This window comes from Gopherus evgoodei, chromosome 1 (assembly GCF_007399415.2).
Source record: "Gopherus evgoodei ecotype Sinaloan lineage chromosome 1, rGopEvg1_v1.p, whole genome shotgun sequence".
Classification (NCBI taxonomy): domain Eukaryota; kingdom Metazoa; phylum Chordata; order Testudines; family Testudinidae; genus Gopherus; species Gopherus evgoodei.
In genome coordinates, this window is record NC_044322.1 from 35684021 (window position 1) to 35705907 (window position 21887).

Consider the following 21887-nt stretch of genomic DNA (forward strand, 5'->3'; position numbering starts at 1 on the left):
AACCTTATTTACTTTACATACAACAATAGTTTAGTTATATATTATAGACTTATAGAAATACACCTTCTAAAAACATTAAAATGTCTCACTGGCACACTAAGCCTTAAATTAGAGTGAATAAATGAAGATTTGGCACATCACTTCTGAAAGGTTGCTGACCCCTGTTCTAGCAAGTCTTCTATTGCTGACCTCCATTTTTAGATGTTATTTTTAAAAATATATGTGTGTATGTAATATTAAGCACACATCATTGTCTTCTTCTGTTGTAACTCATATCTTACCACACACTGTTTATTTTCATCCCTTGGGTTGGATCTAATTAGGGTCAAACATCTGCAGCCAATAGTAGTACTAACAAATTCTATGCGACTTCACAGTAGTAAGTACTGAGTTCATTAATGAGTGTTCATGTGATCATCTACTTTAATTGCAGATCCTGACGACAAGAATCTGTTAACTTTTATTTGCTTGTAAAAGGGCATGCACACCTATGATACTATATAAATAATACAATATTAGTTTTATTTCTGTAGCCAAATCTGTTCTTGAATAAAGTTGATTTCTGTCATAATCTTAACAGAATTCATATATTCTAAGGCCATATGGGACAATTAGGTTGTCTGGCTGAACTTCCTGTATATCACAGGCCACTAAGGGTATGTGTCAGCTGACTCAGGCTTGCAGGGCTTGGGTTTCAAGGCTGTTTAACTGTGGTGTAGTCGTTCAGGCTCTGGGACCCCATGAAGAGGGAGTGTCCCAGAGCCTGAGCTCCACCCTGGGCCTGAATATTTAGACCACTGTTAAACAGCCCCATTGCCTGAGCCTTGCAAACCAAGTCAGCTGATAACCCCTGCATTGAGCCCAATATAGTATTTCTTTTACTAAAACATACCTTTCAGAAAGGCATCCAGTCTTGATTTGAAGAAATCAACAGATAGAGAATCCACTACTTCCTTTGTTAGTTTAGTCCAAAGGTTTATCACCTTCAAAAATATGTGCCCTATGTCTAATTTGAATTTGTTTGACTTCAGCTTCCATCCATTGGTTCTTGTTATGTCTCTCTCCTCAAGATTAAAGAACCCCTCAGTACCAGGTATTTTCTCCCTGTCAGGGTACTTATAAACCGTAATCGAGTGACCTATTAAGGTCTTTAAGTTTCTCCTTGTAAGACATTTTCTCCAGACCTCAAATGATTTTTGTGGCCCTTCTCTGTGCCTGCTTCAAATTTTCAACATCCTTTAAAAAATGTGGACACCAGAACTGTATGTAGTATTCTGTTACCAGAGCTGTAAACAATGGTAAAATAATCTTAGAGCTTCTCTGTTTATACGTCCAAGAACAGTGTTATCTCTTTTTGCCACAGTGTCACACTGGGAGCTCATGTTGAGTTTCTTACCCACTGTGACCTCAAAATCTTTTTCACAGAGTCACAGCTTTGAGGATACCAGCCCCTATTTTGTAGATATTACCTGTGTTTCTTGTTCCTAGATGTCTGACCTTGCATTTGGTTGTATTTAAATGTATTTTGTTTGAATGGGCCTGGCCTACCAACTGATCCAGATCACGCTGTATGACTGCCCTCACTTTGTCCTTATCCTTATTTACTACTCTGCCAACCTTTGTGTCATCCTCAGATTTGATCAACAGTGATTGTATATTTATTTCCAGATCACTTGATTTAAAATATTGAACAGCATCGGGCCTAGTGCCAATCCATGAGGAACCCAACTAGAAACATCCTCATTTGATGATGATTCCCCATTGACAACTGCTTTATGAGTTCTGTCAGTGAGCCAGCTCTTAATCTATTTAAGATGTGCTTTATCTATATTATATAGTGCTAATTTTTTCATAAGAATGTCTACAATATTGGATCAAATGCCTTACAAAGTCTAAGTATATTACATCTATGCAGTTACCAATAGTAACCAAATTTGTAATCTCATCAAAAGTTTAAAGCTGCTTTGTTTGACAAGACTTACTTTCCATAAAAGAAGATTAAAGTTAAGGATCAAACTGCCCTTCGCTCCTGGACACTCTGCCTTTTTGGTCCTCCCTTGTTTTGCTTAGATAATGTATGTATCTGTGATAGGTATATGGTGTTCCACGTAGTATAGATTATAGAAAAGTAGCACTATTTATACAACACACAAATATTAAGTGCTTGTTTTGTGTTAATGTGAATGTTTGCCAGTGATCACTATTTTGTTTTCACTTTGTAACATGCAGTTTTTATGTGCTACAACTAGAAAAATAAGGAGTATTTACTGTAATATCCTCTTGATGAACTTCACCAAGGGATTTCCCCTGTTGTGACTAACTCAGTAATATCTCTGTTTTACTGAACATTTTCCAGAACTCCCTTTCCATGGTTTCTGTAAACTGTATTTTGTCTAGTTCAGGGGTAGGCAACCTATGGCACGAAGGCGGCACGCGAACTGATTTTCAGTGGCACTCACACTGCCTGGGTCCTGGCCACTGGTCCGGGGGCTCTGCATTTTAAATTAATTTTAAATGAAGCTTCTTAAACATTTTAAAAACCTTATTTATTTTACATACTACAACAGTTTAGTTATATATTATAGACTCATAGAAAGAGACCTTCTAAAAACATTCAAATATATTACTGGCATGCAAAACATTACATTAGAGTGAATAAGTGAAAACTCGGCACACTACTTCTGAAAGGTTGCCAACCCCTGGTCTAGTTCATCAGTGGCACCTATTTACTCAGTATGTATTAATCACGGGACCGTATGTCAGGATCCTTCTGCCTTCATTAACTGTGATGCTATTTCTTTTCTAGAGGTCTTCCTTTTACCAAAGATAGTGGTTGAAGATCATGGCATGGAAAGAACTGATATTGGGAACCTAGGGAGTGGCATTTATTTCAGTGATTCTATCAGGTTGAAATACTTATAATATTGGGTTCTTTTGACTCTTAAAGGAATTTAAGTTTCTTTTTGTAATGTTTTAGAGGAATTTTAAGATAACTTTAATGTTGAAAGTTATTCCTTTCCATTTTTTCTGCTTTCTATTGAAATTTAAAATAGAAATGCATGTTAATATAAACTGTATGTGTCTGTGTGTGTGTGATTTTTTTTTTAACTGTAGTACAAGCACTAAATATTCTCTACCAAGTGAAATGGATGGAACTCGACTGTTGGCTGTGTGTAATGTGGCACTTGGAACCTGCTTGGATTTGTATAAAAAGGATTTGTCATTAACTAATGCGCCAGCAGGATATGACAGCGTGCATGGAGTCCGTAAAACAGCAAACATCTCTTCAGATTTTGAGGTATTGAAATCAGATCCAACCAAAAAAAGGCACTGAGGTTGTTTAAAACTCTTGGATTTATTGTGCCAGTGTTAGATAACAGGATATTGGGAGACTGAGCACCTAGGTTCTATTCCCAGTTCTGCTTCTGAATTACTATGTGGCAATGGGCAAGTCACTTAATCACTTTTACCTCCATTTCCCCATCTGTGAAGTGCATATAATACCTGCATCACAGGATTTTTAAACATTTTTATAGAGCTTTTGGACTATGGCATGAAGGACACTATTTAAATGAAAAGTATTAATATTATTTCATATTACAGTGGAATTCTCCTATAAATAGCTGAGAGAGATTTTATATTGAACTTGGTTCTAACAAAGTGGGGTGAAAATCCTGACCTACTTTGCTACATTTCAGCAGATTTTCATGTCACATAAACCACATACCCAAGAGGATTTGGAGCCGTGGAAGGGTCAACCAGGATTTGTGTAATGGATGTTGAACGTAGTTAGGCTATGTCTATACTAGCTGTAAATCATATTCCACCAGGGCTGCAGCCGTGAATCACAACTTCTTTTCCTAGGGTAGACACATCCCTTTAGTAAAGCATTGCTTCAGTTACAGTGAACTTTCATTCCACTATAAATTATTTGCATTGTGCTATTTCCCTTGAAATATACCAGTTCATATCTGTCAGAGAGGTGCGGAATGCTACTTTTCAAGGAAATTTCCCCTGCATCCTATAATTATCACTTTCACATAGTAGAGGGAAAGGGCAAGGAGGATCCTGGCTCCCAGTCTTGCTACAATAGCTCCCAGCAAGGAGTAAAGAGCTGAGTAGTCTTGCTAAAGTTGCTCTGCACTGAGGGTAGAGAGGTTGCCAAGTGTGTGGTTTTTGCAGCCTAGTTGGGCTATTTATAACTGACAGCAGCGGGGACTTTTTAGCAGTTGCAGATTGCAGTGTTTGCTATTTTGCTGCCCTGTTGCCACTGGCCATGCTGCTCAGGAGTCGAGAGGAAGACTCCTGATCTATGTCACCCTCTGCCCTGCTGAGATGTCCTGCCCTGCACTCAAGGTCTTGTGTCTCATCTACCTCTTGGGTTACGTTTGCAGCATGCATGGAAGACCTGTGCCTTAGTCCCAAAACCTTCTGTTGCTCTCCTTCCCCATACCTGCTGATGATCATTGTGACTCCTGACATTAAGCAGTTATTTAGAGACATGCTCACTCACAGAAACTTTTTTGTGTATGGTGTCACAGTTCAGGGCATCTGCACCTGTATTTCCCCTCAGAAGTTCAGCAAGGGCACCTGACGCTCAGGCTTCCAGTTCTTGCCACTCTTGGGTGGAGACATGCATTTTCAGGCTGGACAGTTCCCTGGCCTTCTCTGTGTAATTCGCAGAACAGTCAGTCTGCCTAGACAGACCTTCTTGCTTTTTCTTCAGAGATGGATAACAGTTAAGGTTAAGATTTTGTCATGGTTATTTTTAGTAAAAGTCACACACAGGTCACGGGCAAGAAACAAAAATTCACTGGAGCTATGGCCTGTCCATGACTTTACTAAAATAACAGGGTAGAGAAATACCAGGAGAGTCCAGGGGACTAGTGTATGCATATGTCCCCAAGGGGACTTCAGAGGCTGATAACTGAGAAAGTTCAGTTGCATTCTCCTTCTCTGCTAGAGAAGATACATACAATGCCACAACACCACATACACAATTGTATTTTAATATTATATATCCCATAGATACTCCAATAAGGTTTAATTTAATGCTGTAAACTTATTTTAATTCCATAAGGTTTGTTCAGGATGTTGTCAGTCTGTCACATATGGGATATAGAAAACAAAAATGAAAGAGGGTTCCACTGTCTTATTAATGTGTAAAATAAACATAATCACTGCTCCAAATTGTTTAAACTGTAAAGGTAGGAATAGGTGCAATACTATGCAAACAAATAAGCACAGTTGCTGTGTAGGCAGCCAGAGATGGAAAAGTGATAATTATATTTGGAATTATTTTGAGGAACAGTTGTGTTAAGGAATTTTTTTTGAGAGAGGTTGGGCACCTGGATAACTTAATTGTGAGGCTTTCCGCTGAGTTGAGGATGGCATGAAAAAAGTCATAAATTTGTGAGTGAGAAAAGGAGACGAAAGGAGCAGTCAGTAGTGAAGTTTGGGCAGCGTAAGAAGGTAAAGGATGAGAAGAGGACAGAGGTGGAGTTCTTTGAAGAGTGCAAAGCGTTAGTATTAAAACCATACAGTTATATTGTGTATCTCAGATGAGATGTCTCTTTAGATCAGCTCTTAAATCGATTTACAGTCTTTGTAGGAATACCTGTAGCTTTTATTATATTTGTAAAATAATTCTTTTTGCTTGCAACAGGATGATGAATTTGTTGTATACAAAACATGTCAGGTTAAAATGAGATACATTGTTAAGTTTTGCCTTGCTGGAGACCAAGTAAAGCAGTTTCAGCCTGGAATTGAGACAGAATTAGAGCAAGATCGGCCAGTGACCTCACATTGTCATTTACAACCCAAAGGTGGAAAATATTTCTTGTTTGTAATTGTATTTACATCATAAATGCTATAGCTATTATCAATAATTCTTGAATAAAACTGATCAAATACATTTTTAATATAATTGAAAAATTATTTTGGATTGATTTGCAGCTGTCACCACACATTCTTGACTAATATTGGTATCTTGGAAGCATCTGTTTAACAGATTTCCTCTGGGAATAAATATTGAGGCTGGTTTTCTCCTCCTGACAGAGTGCCTTTCAAGAGGCCTAGCAGGAAGTACTCTTGCATAAGTCATCAGATGCTCTTTAAAGAATTCACATTTTACTCCCTAAAGGCTAAACAAAGGTCTTATGAAAATCTGTCATCAACTCATGATCTCTCAGACAGCCTTATCACAGCAATAGAGCAATATTATTGTGGGACTTCCTAACAGACACTGAGTATTATTTTTAATCCATGTATGATGAATTACAGTTTGTAACATGGGCCAAATGGCCATTGGTGTGTGGGATTGGCGTATTATCCCACCACCCAAAAACCCAAACCAAAACACTAACCTTTCTTCAATTTTTTATATTTAGACTATGCATTACCAAGTATAAATCTTTTAAACCACGTAAAAACTGGTCTTCAGGACACATCTGGAAACCCCAGTCCCTCTTGAAGATATTCATATCAAGGGGAGGATAATGGACTTTATAGCACAGGTACAGCGCACTGTTAGCTCAACTTTTCAGCAACTGACTATTGAGAATTAATTAAATTGTTATGTACTGTTGAGTCACTTTTAGAAAAATAGACAACTCAATCTCTAATGAAGGTCCGTCTCTTACAGGTCCTGACATTAATTCAAAGTGTTTTTAATTTTTAAAGGTAAGCAGACAAATCACTTTTGTAAGTCTTTGGGCAATGAAAGATCAGTGAATTTGTGTAATTCCATATTTCAGAATAATTTTTCTGCCTATGTACGGTTAAGTCATTGCCAGGAAGAAAGTGTTCTGCAGTGGAATATGCTTTTTTTTTTTTTTAAAGGGGCTTTCTTGCCTGCCTATTTGATAACTAGATTGGTGGGTGAGCTTACCAAAATATGAAAGGCCCACCCCCAAGGATGAGGGAGTGGTCCCAAACCCAGAATCAATAGATTATCTGGGACAAAAAAATTAAAAGGGGATGGAGGTCCAGGATCAAAACAATGGATCCAGGGGGCTACACCCAGCAGAGACCCTAGACCACGTCCACTGCTCCTTGAAGTCTAAGGAACTTACAGAAACTTTTTCCTAAGTGCAGATTTGCTAAGTCGGGTTTGCGTAACCCAGAGAGCATCTGTATTCCATTATCAGTTTCCTGAACTGTCCATTCCCCCAAGCACCAGTAGATTTGTTACAATCACTATATGTATACGTGTTTGAGAAATTTGTGTACAAATAGGTCTTCAAAAAGATAAACCAAGTTGCACTCTGCCTCCTAGCCACATTTTGTAGTATGAAACATAATAGCACATTTATGCTGTTAAATTTAAAATAGTTAATTTAAACCAAAACCACTTGTGCAGAATGACCTATGGGAAGATATACTCACTACCTGTTCTTTTTTTATCATGATATTTTTTTCAGTTAATAGGATTATAAAAGAGATCCATTTCTCTATTTCAGGTAGTAGTGTTTCAGACATACACCAATCAGAATGATAATTCCATTGAGGCAAAATATGTCTTTCCTTTGGATAGCACAGCAGCTGTATGTGGATTTGAGGCTTTCATCAATGGGAAACATATTGTTGGAAAGGTAAGATGACTTAATATTTCGCTCTTCCATAGTGTTTTCAACCCAAAAATTTCAAAGCATTAATGAGCGAAGACGCACAACATTAGTGTTAATACTACTCTCACTCTGATTTTATACCATTGACACTTAACTAGATTTCAAGTTGATGATGTCCCACTAAATGACTGTTGGTTAACTGAGACAAGGTAGTTAACTGTGTTCCATATAAAAATAGTTCATTTACTGATTTTTGGAGCAATCTTTTGCAGGTTAAAGAAAAGGAACAAGCACATAAGGAATATAGAGAAGCAATCAGTCGAGGTGATGGAGGCTTACTTGATGGACCAGGATGCCCCAGTATGTTGAATGTCATGGTTTACTATGTATTTTAGAAACCCCAGATTGGTCACATTGTATATTAGTTGCTGAAGTCAGATACCAGACAAAACAAGTTTATGACATTGATCCCCAGCCCCACAAATAAATATGTTCTTCACTTTACACATATGAGTAGTTCCATTGGAATCGTTAAGAATCATGTCTTTAATGGAAGGATTTTTTTTTTTAATAATGGAAATTATTTAGGCTGCACGTTTGATCATTTTAGGAAATTAGTTGAACATATCTGCTGTACATCCTTCAGAAACTAGATTTTTCCAACTCTCTGTAAAATCCTCTTTTAAAAAAACAATTTGAACTTGAATTGAATTTGATTTATGCCTAGTTACTACTGATGAGTTTTGTCCAGACAGGAATTTTTAGTAAATTGGTTAAAACAGCATAACTTCTTGCCCTTTATCACCATAATTCATTTTCTTCAAGCTGCTTCTCTGAAGAAATATAGAAAACTAGCATTTGTTTTCTGTACATGACAAAACAAATGATTTATTGCTTTGGAAAATTATAGTTTAAATATGCAGATTAAAGCAAGCATCTCTTTCTAGGATGTTTTTACTGTAAGTGTTGGAAACTTACCACCTAAAACTACAGTTCTTATCAAAGTCACCTACATCACTGAGCTTAGTTTTCAGGATGGCTGTATTACTTTTCAAATGCCCACTGCTGTGGCTCCTTGGCAACAAGACAAAGCCTTAAATGAAAACACACAGGTTTGTGCATTTAAAATATAACTTAAAGTAACATGTTCTGGTTTGGAGCACAAGTGCTCCTGTTAGGGCAGTGATTCCACAACAAGTTTGAGGGGAGTTGCAACCATCCTCCCTTTCTTACCTTTTTACATGTTTCTTATTGTTTCATTTAAAATTTATTCTACCCCTCCGGCTAAAAGCAAGAGCGTTCAGAAATGTGAACCAAAACAACGAATAATCAATGTGGTGATGCCTTCCTGAATCTGCTCAAAACAATAGCTCTAAGACAGGGTTGCAACTTGGTATTGTGACCAGCCTGCCCATATTGTAAATGGAAAGTGGTTCCTGGCTACATGGGATGAAGGCTTAGCATGGGGAAAGGGGTCCCAGGATGGAAAAGGTTGAGAGCCACTGATTTAGAACATGAGTAAATTTAGCAGTGTTAGTAATTAAGGTCCCAGGCCTATAGGCTGGCTGCTTTATGCAGGTGGCCCCCTGCACCCTATTGACGTCAGTGATGTTCCATGTGAGCAAAGAGGTTTGCCCACAGAGAACAGTTTGCAAGAAGGGACAAATGACTTAGTATGTTTCCCCTCTTTAAATATCATCAAGCTTATTCTCCTTCCCATATGTATGTATAATTCCCATATGTTATACTCGCACATTGAGGAAAGAGTTGACCAAGTGCAAGTGAAAGAGCTGAGGAAAGCTGCTGGGTGCTATGCTACAGTTGCTTTTCTAATAAACCAAGAGTGGCACTAAGATCTATGTATTTCATAACAGAGATATATTTATCATTTTTTATTTTGTGTAGGATACAGTAAAGAAGGTTTGTGTTAAACAAATAGGAACAAAAAAGGGGTGAGTAACATTTAATAAGATATTTGATAGTCAAAAATTATTTTGAATAGTTTCCTTATTGTTGTTACTAACACTCTGGATTCCTGAATGTGAAGCAGCGTGTAAAATTTATTTTTCACTGTTTATGTGGGGTTTATGGCATTTCATTCAGGTTGGATGATGAAAAGACTTTGGTTCAAAACTGCTCCTCTATTTGGGTTGCAAACACTACACGGCAATAATTTTTAGGCAAACTCCATCTCCACCCCACTTCATTGAATATTTTGGATTGTTCGTTTTCTGAAAACATTTCTGTCAATACCAGGTTTTATAAACACTTTGCATCACAAACCTAATCCCTTGGGCTTGCACTACCTGAAAGTGTATTTTTTTAAAATTGAACTGATTGTTAGCTTTTTCTTTTCATTAACATCTTAATAATTTTTAAAAATTATATTTCAAATTGTGAATTTTTTTCTGATAACTTAATACTTCTTGAGAAATTGATAATTATAGTTCACTTCATGCAGTGTCTCTGCAGATTTCCACTCGCTCCTATTCATGAGCTATTCTGCTAGTAAAAGCAGTAAGAACTTTAATGGGCACTTGTGCTACTCCAGGAACTGAATTTTCAGTGTTGGAAACTACGTAACACCCATGTACATGTATGCACACAATGCTGTGGCAAAAAGGGCCAATCCATGGGCACAGGGGCTGGAGCACCCACAGGGCAAAAATGGTGGGTGCTGAGCACCTACTGGTAACTCATCTTATGGTGTTTATATTTTTTAAAGGATGTTGGAAAAATTGAGGAGGGTACAGAGAAGAGCCACAAAAATGATTTGAGGGTTAGAAAAAATGCCATATTGTGAGAGACTTAAAAAGCATAATCTGTTTAGCATATAAGATACATGTGCAAGTGATGACTTGATCATGGTGTGTAAGTACCTTCATGGTGAGAAAATACCAGGTACCAAAGGGCTCTTTAATCTAGTGGCAAAAGACATAAAAGAACCAATGGCTGGAAGTTAAAGCTAGACAAATTCAAATTAGAAATAAGGCACAATTTTTTTAACAGTGAGAGTGATTGTTCCTATGGCTAATCTACCAAAGGAAATGGGGGATTCGCCATCTCTTGATGCATTCAAGTCAAGACTGGATGTTTTTCAGGAAGGTACTCTCTAGTCATACACAAATTACTGGGCTCATTACAGGAGTAATTGGGTAAAATTCTATGGTGTATTTTATACCAGAGTTCAGACTAGATGATCTCATGGCCTCTTCTGTCCTTAAAAATCCATGTATCTATGAATATCCTTAGTGAATCAGCATGTCCGCTCTTTGGAGTGTCTTGGGAATAGAAACTTTTGCAAGGGAAGCATGGGGCAGAAGAGAGCAAGGAGGTCAGACTAGATGATCATGATGGTCCCTTCTGATCTTGAAGTCTATGAGTCTACAAGTAATGCACTGCTTATTTCCTTTATCCTAAGAGCTGCAAAAGATAGGGAACATAGACTGATGTGTTCCTGATGGAGGAAGCATGGCATACATGCCAAATAGCCTCTTCTCCAAAACTGCCTCGTGTGTCAATTGTTTTTTCTTTATTTAGTGGATTCTGTGTGGCCATGTCTATTGAAATGCCGTACAGTATTGAACGCATTCATAGTTGGACGCACACACTTAAAATAAAGGTAAGTAATCTTCTGCAACTGTTTTTCTGTTTTAGAGCTATGTCTTGTATTTTAAAAGGACCCTTTTATATTTTTAAAATAAATTGCATATAAATTGCATAGGACTCATCATGGAAACTGGTAATTTCCATTTCCTTATATCAAATGAAAAAATTTTCATGTGCACTTTTTTTAGAGCCACTTCAGTAGAAGTCTTTTAATCTTAAAATGTATTTAGAAAAGTGCATGTCAGTCTAAAGAAAAATATATATTTTGAAATGAAACCATCATCTTAACGGTAAAAAAAACAAAAAAAACTTTGGGACATCTCATACCTAATATTATATCTTCAGCCTGAGTTTTTCTTGAAAGCCATGCAGTTTTGTACAACTGAATGCTATTTTTGGCAGAAATTGGTAAATGCCTGCTTTTTACCTTCTAGAAAAACAGACTGCAAAGCCGTAATCAGGACTGTGGAGAACAGTTCCTTGGACATCAGTGGCTTTACTCTAGAAATCTGGATTCTCAAATATATCTACCCAGAATGTGGGTAGAGAAGCATCCAAACAAAGAGAGTGAGGTACAACTGCTACTTCTACTATACCTTATCAACTAATGGATTGACTAAATTCTGCCAGGACGTACCATTCATATAAATCCTATTGAATTTAGTGAAGAGTAAGTCAGTGCAGAATTTGGCCTGATATGGTTAATTTTGTACTTTGGAAAAATTTTAAAGAAAGATAAGCATCAATGTTAGAAAGAAAAAAGATTATGGGACAGTATTTCTGTATAATTATCATGAATATACACTTTGTACCAGACTTAACTTGTGGTGATGTCTTTTTGATCAATTTAACAAATTCAGTCTGTACAGTCATTCATCTTATTGGTCTGTGTGAGCCTCTCTCTTCAGTTTGCTTTCATATTTTATTTAGCAAGTGCTCCATCTTTGGTCTTTAACTTTAAAGTACACTTTAAAACATTATAAAGCACGTACATTGAAAAAAATTCTTATATACAGTGTTAAAGCACATGCACAATAGCAACAAATTATCTCCTGAGCTGTTAATTTGAAGCATTTTCCTGTTGGTCTTTAGAATTATATAAAGAAAAGATTTCTACTCAGATTTAAATCTGAAGAAAGTTATATATTTCACAGTGCACAGAACATAAATGCAGCCATATTTGCCAAGTTCAGTGGGAAAAAAGTATTGCAAGATGAGGGGTGAAATGCTAGCCCCTTTAAAAGCAATGACAAAGCTCCCATTGACTTCAGTGGGGCCAGAATTTCACTCAAAATGTCTTGAGGAGGGAACTAAAATATGCAAGTATTGTATTTGCATCTTCACAACCTACAAGTACAAATTAGTAATAGTTCCTTTCAGGACATAGTTCCATTGAATGGAATTTTCATAATTCTACCTTTTATTTTAGTTGAACTTTCCACAGAATCTTTCTGATATAAGCCCCAGTCCTGCGAACATACACACACAAGCTTAAATTTATTCAAAGGAGTGGTCCCTTTGGACTGTATTTGCTGGGCTGGAGCCTATTGTCAGAAATAATACTATAACAAATTTCTAAGCACAAATGATATCACAGACAATTCATTATTAATATTTCTGATTATCCCTACTTCTGTATGAGCACACTTTTCTCTGTCTAGTTGTGCAGACATATATATTTCAGAGGGATGTGACTCCATATTGACACTGCAAGTCCTATTGTTCCTATTGCATCACTACTCCTGTATTCTTTGCAGGAGTTAAATGAACCAATAATTGTTGGTTGAGTCTGGAAATATGTAGCTTCAATAAGTGGGCAGAAAAATAGAATGCTTTTGGGGAAAAATAATAGTTTTGGGGAAAATAATAACATATAGATATCAATTAAAACAAAGCTGGCATTCAGGATAATGGCACAGAAGCTCCAGTCAAGAAGCAGAAAAAAACTGTGAGGGGAAGATTTCCTACCTCCTGCAAGGGAAAGGAGAGGGTTGGGGGTGAGCCAAGACCTGGGCCAGGCAGCTCAACTCCCCCTCGGGAAGTCAGGCCCCAGTTCAAGTTGAGCGGTGCACCCCATCCCATGCCTTGCCTGTGACTCCAGATAGCTGTGTAGGCTGCAGCCAGTTTCAGGTGCCATCAATGCCTGAAGCCCTTCAAGCAGCCCAGGAGATCCTGAGGCTCCCAGTTCCGCCCTCACCAGCTCCAGCCGGTACCTCAATCTCGCAGAAAACCCGCATTGGGATATATGTGTGTGTCCCCGCCTCGGCAGTACTGTTTCCCATCAAGAGGGATGTCCCACCAGCGTTCGCCCGCCTACAGCTATCACGCCTCAGGACAGGAGAGGCAGGCTCAGCGGAGCCCTCTTTGGATCCCGCACCAGGGCATCAATTGAGGGACTCAAGACGTACCTCGCTGGTAGATTGGCGTAGATCCTCTGAGGCATGCACCACCTGGCAAGAACTGCAGGACTGGCCCTGACCATCTTCAAAGGCTCAGTACTGATCACAGTACTGACTGGGCACCAGAGAGCATCATCACCTGTCTCCAACAGGAAGGTTGTCCTACTCAGGACAATCATCCTGGTAACTGGCTTCTAGTAGCTCCCAGTCCCATTCAACATCCCGGTACCAGTAGAGGCATGAGGCGTGGATCACCAGGTATCTGACGCAGATCCACTGAATGCCGTCAGTCCCCGAGTGCCTGACCGAGACAGTCTCACTTGGACAGATCGGCTTTGGGATGCAGCAACTGGCACCAGTCAGACATGAGTCACTGCTTAGCCTGATCCTGGTCACCTGGGACCAATGACTCCACTGGTAGCTCCAGCTCAGAGTGAGGTTCCCTGACTGTGGGACAAGCCCTGGTACCAATGGTGCCGACTACATTATCAGCACCAAAACCTGTCCCAAGGTCCCAAGCGAAGTGCCCAGCGCAATGGTACCCATGGAACTCTTGAGGATTCACCCAGCCTTCCCAGGAGACTTCGGGGGTAAGACCCCGCAGGTCCAGGAGGACCCAGGAGAGCAAGCTGCTGGACCACCAATGGATGTGGAGGTTCCGATGGCACAGGCATCGTCCTAATCATCGCCAGATGAGGCTATCACGGAGCCCCCTCACCCAGTTCTTCAGCATGATGCCAAGGCACACCAGGAACTTTTGAAGATGGTCACTTCTAACCTGGGGCTTGAGGCAGAGGAATTGGAAGAGCCATCAGACTCCCTGTTCGACGTCCTCTGCTCCTCAGCTCCTGCCAGGTTGGCTCCACTCCTTCATTAAGGCGTTTCTAAGATCACTAATGTCCTGTGGCAGACCCCTTCTTCCCTGGTCCCTAACTCTAAAAGAGCCAAACACAAGTGCTTTGTGCCAGCCACAGGGTATGAGTACTTATACTCCCACCTTGCCCCCAATTCCCTTGTGGTTTAGGTGGTTAACCACAAGGAGAAGCAAGGACAACCCGGGGCCACCACCAAAAATTAAGACTTAAGGAGGCTGGATCTTTTAGGAAGCAAGGTTTATTCATCTTCCAGCCTTCAGCTGAGAGTGGTCAACCACCAAGACCTCCTTGGCTGATATGACTTCAATATGTGGCAAGCCATGGACAGGTTCGAAGGGTCACTCCCCAAGGCTTCCAAGAAGGAGTTCTGAGCGATCCTCAAGGAGGGCACGACCGCAACCAGGGTGGCCCTCCAGGCGGCATCAGATGCTGCTGCCCACACCATGGCTTCCGTTATCTCCATGCAGCGAGCCTCTTGGGTGCTTCTCTCTGGGTTGTCCACTGAGGCTCAGCAGTCAATGCAGGACCTGCCCTTTGATGGCTCGTCCCAATTTGAGGAGTAAACAGACAGAAAATTGCCTGACCTCAAGGACTTCTGCACCACCCTAAAAGCCCTGGGTCTCTATGTCCCAGCCCCAGCACGTAAGTGGTTGAAATCACAGCAGCCACAGGACCAGCCCCATAAACAAGCCAAGAGCCACAAGCGCTGCCCAGGCCACCTGCCTCCACCCTCTGCCCAGTGGGCTTGACCCATAATAAGCAAGGGGCCAAATGGTCATTTTGAGAGGGCGACCAACCAGACTATTCCCTGGATCCATCTTTCCCAGTGTTCTCCAATTGCCTTTCCCTCTTCCTCCCTGAGGACCGATGGGTCCTCAGCACAGTGGAACAGGGTTATACCCTCCAGTTCCTTTCTACCCCAACCTTCTCACTTGCCTTCCCCATCCCTCTTCAGGCACCCCTCTCATGTGAGTCTCCTTGCGCAGGAGGTAAGGGGGTTACTACAGCTGGGTTCAGTGGAAGAAGTTCCTCTTGAGTACAGGAACAAGGGGTTCTATTTCCAGTACTTTTTAATCCGAAAGACCAAGGGCAGTCTACGGCCCGTCCTGGACCTGCAAGACCTCAACAAGTACCTAAAGAAGATAAAGTTCTGCATGCTTGCCCTGGCTTCTATTATCCCTTCCCTGGATCCGGAAAACTAGTATGCCGCCTTCAACTTGAAGGACACACACTTCCACATAGCGATCTTTCAAGGAGACCGATGCTTCCTCTGGTTTATGGTGGCCCCCACTACTACCAGTTTGTGGTCCTCCTGCTCAGCCTGGCAACGGCACCAAGAGTGTTTACCATGTGTATGTCAATGATAACAGCTTGCCTCAGGTGCCGGGGTTTTCAGATCTACCTGTACCTCGATGACTGGCTCATCCAGGGCAGTCCAGGTGTCAAGTCCAAAGGGATGTTGTGGTGCTTCAGGCCACATGCCGCTTTCTGGGCCTACTGGTAAACGACAAAAAGTCGACGTTTCTGCCGGTGCAGAGGATAGAGTTAATCAAAGCAGTCCTCGACTCAACCTGTGCCAGGGTATTCCTGCCACTGGAAAGGTTCCACACATTGATGGACCTCATCGCGGAAGTCTCCATATTCCCTCTGATTACAGCCATATTCCCTCTGTCAGCGCCTCCTGGGTCACATGGCAGTGTGCACTTACGTGATCCACCATGCCAGGCTCCAAATGCAGCTCCTGCAACAATGGCTGGAGATGGTCTATTCCCAGTCCAGAGGCTCCCTGGAAAAGATGGTTACCATTCCCCAGGCAATACTTACCTCGCTGCGATGGTGGTCCGACCGCAGGACAGTCCTGGAAGGGGTTCTGTTCGACAGCCCCCATCACTCATCGAATTGGTGTTTGATGCCTCGGATTTCAGCTGGGGTGTGCATCTCACCGACCCCCAGATACAGGGGATGTGGTCCCCAGAGAAGGCAAAGTTGCATATAAATGTCAAAGAGCTCCGAGCAGTCTGTCTGGCGCGCGGAGTCTTCATGCCCCACCTGTCAGGCAAGGTGGTACAAGTCCTGATGGAAAACACAGCCTTGGTGTTCTACATCAACAGGCAAGGGGGAGTGCGCTCGTTGGCTGTCTGTCAGGAGGTGCTCCATCTATGGGACTTCTGCATCAGCCACTAAATCCACCTGGAAGTTTATCACCTTCCCAGTGTCAAGAATACGCTGGCAGACCAGCTCTGCGGGGACTTCTCCTCTCACCACAAGTGGTCACTCCATCCAGAGGTAGCCTGCATGATCTTCCAAAGGTGGGGAACTCCCCAAGTGGACCTGTTCGCTACCAGACAGAACAGGAAATGCCACCGGTTTTGCTCTCTGCAAGGTCTAAGCAAGAGCTCCTTCCCCGATGCCTGTCATGGTTGTGGAGTCTGATGCACACATTTCCTCCGATTCCACTCATCTGCAGGGTCCTGGCAAAGATCAAGAGAGAGACGGCGCAAGTTGTGATTGCCGCAACGTGGCCTTACCAACATTGCCTCAGCATGCTTTGAACTTGTCAGCGACCACTCCCTGGTCCCTGCCCAACCGCCCAGACCTGCTGTGACAGGACAACGGTCAGCCCCTCCACCTCAATCTCAAGTCCCTCCACCTCTCGGCGTGGATGCTGCATGGCTGAATCCAGAGGAACAGACCTGTTTGGAAGGAGTCCAACAGGTCTTCCTGGGGAGTAGGACGAGGTTTTCCTGCTGGGCATGCGAACATGGCATCTCTCCCTTGCATTCTTTCATACAGGCTATCCTGGACTACCTACTCCATTTGAGGAACCAGGGCCTGGCACACTCTTCCATTAGAGGGCATCTAGCGACCGTTTCCACTTTTCACCCGACAATCCAAGGACAGACGGTATTTTCCCATGATGTGACAGTCAGATTCTTGAGAGGGCTCAAGAGACTCTTCCTGCAGGTACGGACTCCTGTCCCACAGTGGGATCTTAACTTTGTCCTTTCTAGGCTCACTGGCCCACCCTTTGAGCCTCTGGGTTCCTGCTCCCTTTCCCACCTGTCTTGGACGGCCGCGTTCCTGGTGGTGGTGGCGGCATCAGCAAGACAGGTCTCTGAAATTAGAGTCTTGACTTCAGAACCTCTGTACGCTGTCTTTTTATAGTCTCTCTGTTCATAAGACACAGCTGGTGGTTTCACCTTTCGGTTACCTAATAGGCCACAGCTGTAGCCTGTCTCAAGTCCTGGCATCAATGTATCATGGTTCAGCTGAGGATGGAATACGCTCATCTCACCACACCATAGATGGTAACCCATGATCATACTGGAGGGAGGGATTGCACTATGTGAGAAAATTTTAAAACAATACATACAATCTTTTCTATAACAAAGTAGCTACCTACTATAATAAACTTGTATTGAATTCATGGGTTTCTTTTCTGTATTTCCACTTTATAAGCTTAGAGAATGCAGGTTTTTGAACTTTTTAACCAATTACAAGTGCAAGGCAATACAGTGCACACTTATTCTCCTGTTTTCTTCAGGAAAAACATTGTACTTTGAAATAAATTTATTTTTAAAATTCTAGGACTTCTCATGAAGTGATGATGGTGTTGATGATTTTAAAAAATAAGCCTGTTTCTTATTTCCGAGAAACAACTCCATTCTGACTGCGGAAAAGTAAAATAGATGGGAACAGAAAACACTTGCAAACTTCCCACTGAGTTTCTTACCCATGAGGGATAAGCTAGGGACACAGGACAGGGAGAGCTACTCTCATCAAGATTTAACAAAAACTAACAAAAAACCTACTTGCTAACCTCTAGACCAGTGGTTTTCAAACTTTTTTTGTTTGTAGACCCTCAAAATTTTCAAATGGAGGTGCGGACTCCTTTGGAAATAATAGACATCTGTGGACGCTCCAGGGTCCACGGACCACAGGCTGAAAACCACTGTCCTAGACATTTGGCTTTATTATGCCCAGATACTGCAATATTGGGTGATCTTATGAAAACCTAGATACATGTACTGATCTTTGTAAAATGTTTAGCATCCTTTTGGCACTATATAAATAACAGTGGTCCATCGTGTTGATTATCAAACTCTTCTTTCTTCAGGCATGCATGCTTGTATTTCAACCAAAGTTTGAAACAAGTTTTAAAGGAATCCAGCTGTCTGGAGAAATTATTATTTGTCTAGATTGCTCCAATTCCATGGAGGGTTCAACACTTGAACAAGCAAAGCAGATTGCTCTCCATGCTCTACAAACATCTTGTTTTGGACAGAGAGTGAATGTTATCAGATTTGGCACGAGTAAGTTTTCTTTTGTTAGATGCTCACTTTTATTACTTTCTTGTCATCCTTATCGTTATGCTCATCTTTTTTTATTAGACAAGCAGTAATATATTAAACTGGAAACCTGACAGTCTCTATTATTTAGTAGTAGAGAATACGTTTATTGTGGTTTTTCTAATAGTAAAAATGAAACCATTCACTGCCGTAATAGTTAATGAAAATATAACTTAACATTGAAAGGAAGAGCTTAATTTCAGTTTTCATTCCTCAGATTTCACAGAATTTTCTTCATATTCAAAGAATATCAAAAGTGATCTTGCAGCAGTGAAGGAGTTTATTATAGTAAGTTAAATTGCTTTTCCTCTGTGTGCTACTGAGAGTTTCTTTGCCCGCAGGGATTCCATGTAACGTCCACCATCACGTTGTTCTGTTGCTTTATTTGAGACCACCTTCTAAATTACTTCCATGACTTAGTTTCAGTAGTATCCAAGAGCCCATTTTCCCTGGTAACAGGTGCATCATCTCTGTTGTATGTCCTGTTATAGCTCAGTGAAAATTTAAGGTAACTGATGGCAAGTGTTAGTCATAGGACAATAAAGTTGGAGATGGGAGAGTCCTATTGGATAATCCAGTTGCTCTTCCTGAAATGCAGGATTATTCTCTCTTTATTATCTTGTCCAGTCTGGTTTTAAATGACTCCTCGAGTGATGGAGCTTCCACTCCTTCCTTTGGAAATCTTCTCTGACTAACAGGAATCTTCCTGATGTTCCTCCTAAATTTTACCTTTTAAAATGTCATGCCCCCTCCCTTTTCCCTCTTGTGACCTTGTAGCAGGACAGGAAAAAGTACAGACATCCATGTGAACCTCCCTGCTCTTACAGCACCATCTTTCTGGCAGTGAAGACAGCACTTGAATATGCCAGTGCACTTGGCCATCCCAATGAAAGGCAAAATTCAGTTGGCACTATCTTGGAAGGAAGATTAGACTGTAAATTCTGGAGTGCAGGGATTGTCTTTTTGCTCTCTGTTTGTACAACTTCTAGCACAGTGGGATTCTGGTCCGTGACTGGGGCACATAGGCACTGTCACAATGCAGATGATAATAACTACAGGAGGGTAGAAGGCAAGCTTAGAATTAAGCGAGCAATCACTTGTACTAGGAAACCAGGAGAAATTTACCACGGGAGGGGAAACTTAACTCTTCATTACAGTTTATTCTGGGGAAGGGTAGAAATAAAATCCAGACTTTCAGATAATCATTTTATCATTTTTTCCTCTTTAGTCAGCTACACCTACAATGGGAAATACTGACTTATGGAAACCTTACGTTATTTAAGTTTGTTGTATCCTTGTCAAGAAAGCGTAACATTCTTCTTCTATCCGATGGGCACATTCAGAATGAGAGCATGACCTTCCAAATTGTGAAAGAGAATGTCAGACACACCAGGTTATTACATGTGGTGTTGGGTAAGTACAGAATGAATTAACAGGTGTACTGTGCTGTGCTTCAGATTTAAAAATCAGTGATCATTTTACTTGAAATGAAATGTCAGTGTGTTGAGGATCATCAGGTTTGTGAATGTGCTGTCATGTACATATAGATGGAATGCAAAAAGTGAATGCCACATTCTTCAGTTAAAATTAAAAATTCCAGGAAATTCAAATTTGAGATTCCCTCAGTAGAGTTTACTTTGCACATATGTAGTTTTGTCTGATCCTCTCATTCTTCTAAAATGTGTAATTTAATATATTCCTATTTAATATAAAAGCAAGCCTTAGAATGGGACAGTAGTTAACATTGCTGAAACTTTAATTTTTGGCATTTCCTGACTCCATAACTTTAATAATGCAGTAACATAGTTTTCTGCATTTTTTAAAATAAAGATTTAAAAAGAAATTACCATCGCTTACTAAAATAAGCACTTAATTGGTTCTAATTAGTCTTTATCTAAACTAGGATTTAAAGATGTGCTAAAGATGTTAGCTAACAAGTTCTGATTAACATGTTGCAAAAGCCTAGTATAGATTTTTCAGGGCTTGTCTACATTAGAAAGTTATACCACTTTTACTCTATTGGTACAACCCCCTAGTGCGGATGCAGTTATATTGATATTAAAGTACTTTACGTTGGTATAGCTAGTCCCAGATGGGTAAGGGAATAACGATACCATTACAAGTTACCTTTATACTGGTATAACTGAATCCATGCTAAGGCTCTTATGGTGTAACTATTTCAGTAAAAAAAAATTACACTTGACATATTTATACTGATGTAGCTTTTAAGGATAGACCAGACCTCAAAGTATACTTTTAACATATTAAACTGGTTGAGTTAAAGTAATAATGGTGAATGAGACATAACAAAGATAAGTTGACACCTTTCCTGATGCTGTTGATTGGATGAGACAGTTTTCTGAAAAGCTGAATTAACAGAGAAGCAGTACATCTTTTTATATTGTGACGGATGTATATCGGCAACTGAAGAAAACTTTTTTTTTAAATGAAAGGTTAGAAATTTTAGAATATTGCAAAATGCAACAACAGTTGGAAAGAGACTTTAAAATTGTGTGTGCCACACTTTTTCTCGGCCTGTTCTGTTTTTGAGGTAAATGCAATTTTTTCCTTCATTTTTTATTTGTTTTTTTCCAGTTAATTTTCACTCTGTCAATGGTATAACATTTTTTTAGCAGTAAGTCCTTTAACTTGAGAAATGAGTTAATCAAATCCTATTTTCTTTTTTCCCTACTGCCACCCCACTTAAAGTTACAGATTATTTGAGACTTGTCACCCTTGTCATCCATTTTGTTAGGCAGTCTCTTTATTTATACATTCATTGCCCTTCCCCTTCACATTACTTAATTACAATAGCTTCCATCCTTTGTAAATAGATCGCATAAAATTCTCCATTAGGTAAAAACTCTTGTCTGTTAAGCAATTTTGGCCCCACAATCTTAATTTAAGATCAACCATTTCCAGAAAGAATTGCTTGACAGTCCAAAATGAAATGCCAGTGGCTTTCAATGGAAGTAGGGCATCTATTTCAGGTAGGCCCTTTAAAAAAAACTCTGCCTCAAAGATCTTACATCTGTTATGGAGAAACTCAAGAATGCACTTTCCTTAAAACCCTGTGAACATGTACTT

General features: G+C 40.3%; 1 protein-coding gene across 1 annotated transcript in view; it reads left to right on the top strand.

Moving 5' to 3' along the window:
- PARP4 (poly(ADP-ribose) polymerase family member 4) overlaps window positions 1-21887 on the top strand; it is a 79156-nt gene that overhangs the window by 40614 nt on the left and 16655 nt on the right. Inside the window, 19 exon segments of the mRNA XM_030561355.1 lie at window positions 2809-2906; window positions 3115-3298; window positions 5666-5825; window positions 6390-6457; window positions 6459-6515; window positions 7461-7592; window positions 7841-7900; window positions 7902-7928; window positions 8516-8680; window positions 9474-9520; window positions 11109-11190; window positions 11613-11688; window positions 11691-11749; window positions 18569-18764; window positions 19018-19088; window positions 20029-20062; window positions 20065-20100; window positions 20103-20195; window positions 20198-20213. Of these exon segments, the coding sequence (XP_030417215.1) occupies window positions 2809-2906; window positions 3115-3298; window positions 5666-5825; window positions 6390-6457; window positions 6459-6515; window positions 7461-7592; window positions 7841-7900; window positions 7902-7928; window positions 8516-8680; window positions 9474-9520; window positions 11109-11190; window positions 11613-11688; window positions 11691-11749; window positions 18569-18764; window positions 19018-19088; window positions 20029-20062; window positions 20065-20100; window positions 20103-20195; window positions 20198-20213 (1661 nt within the window).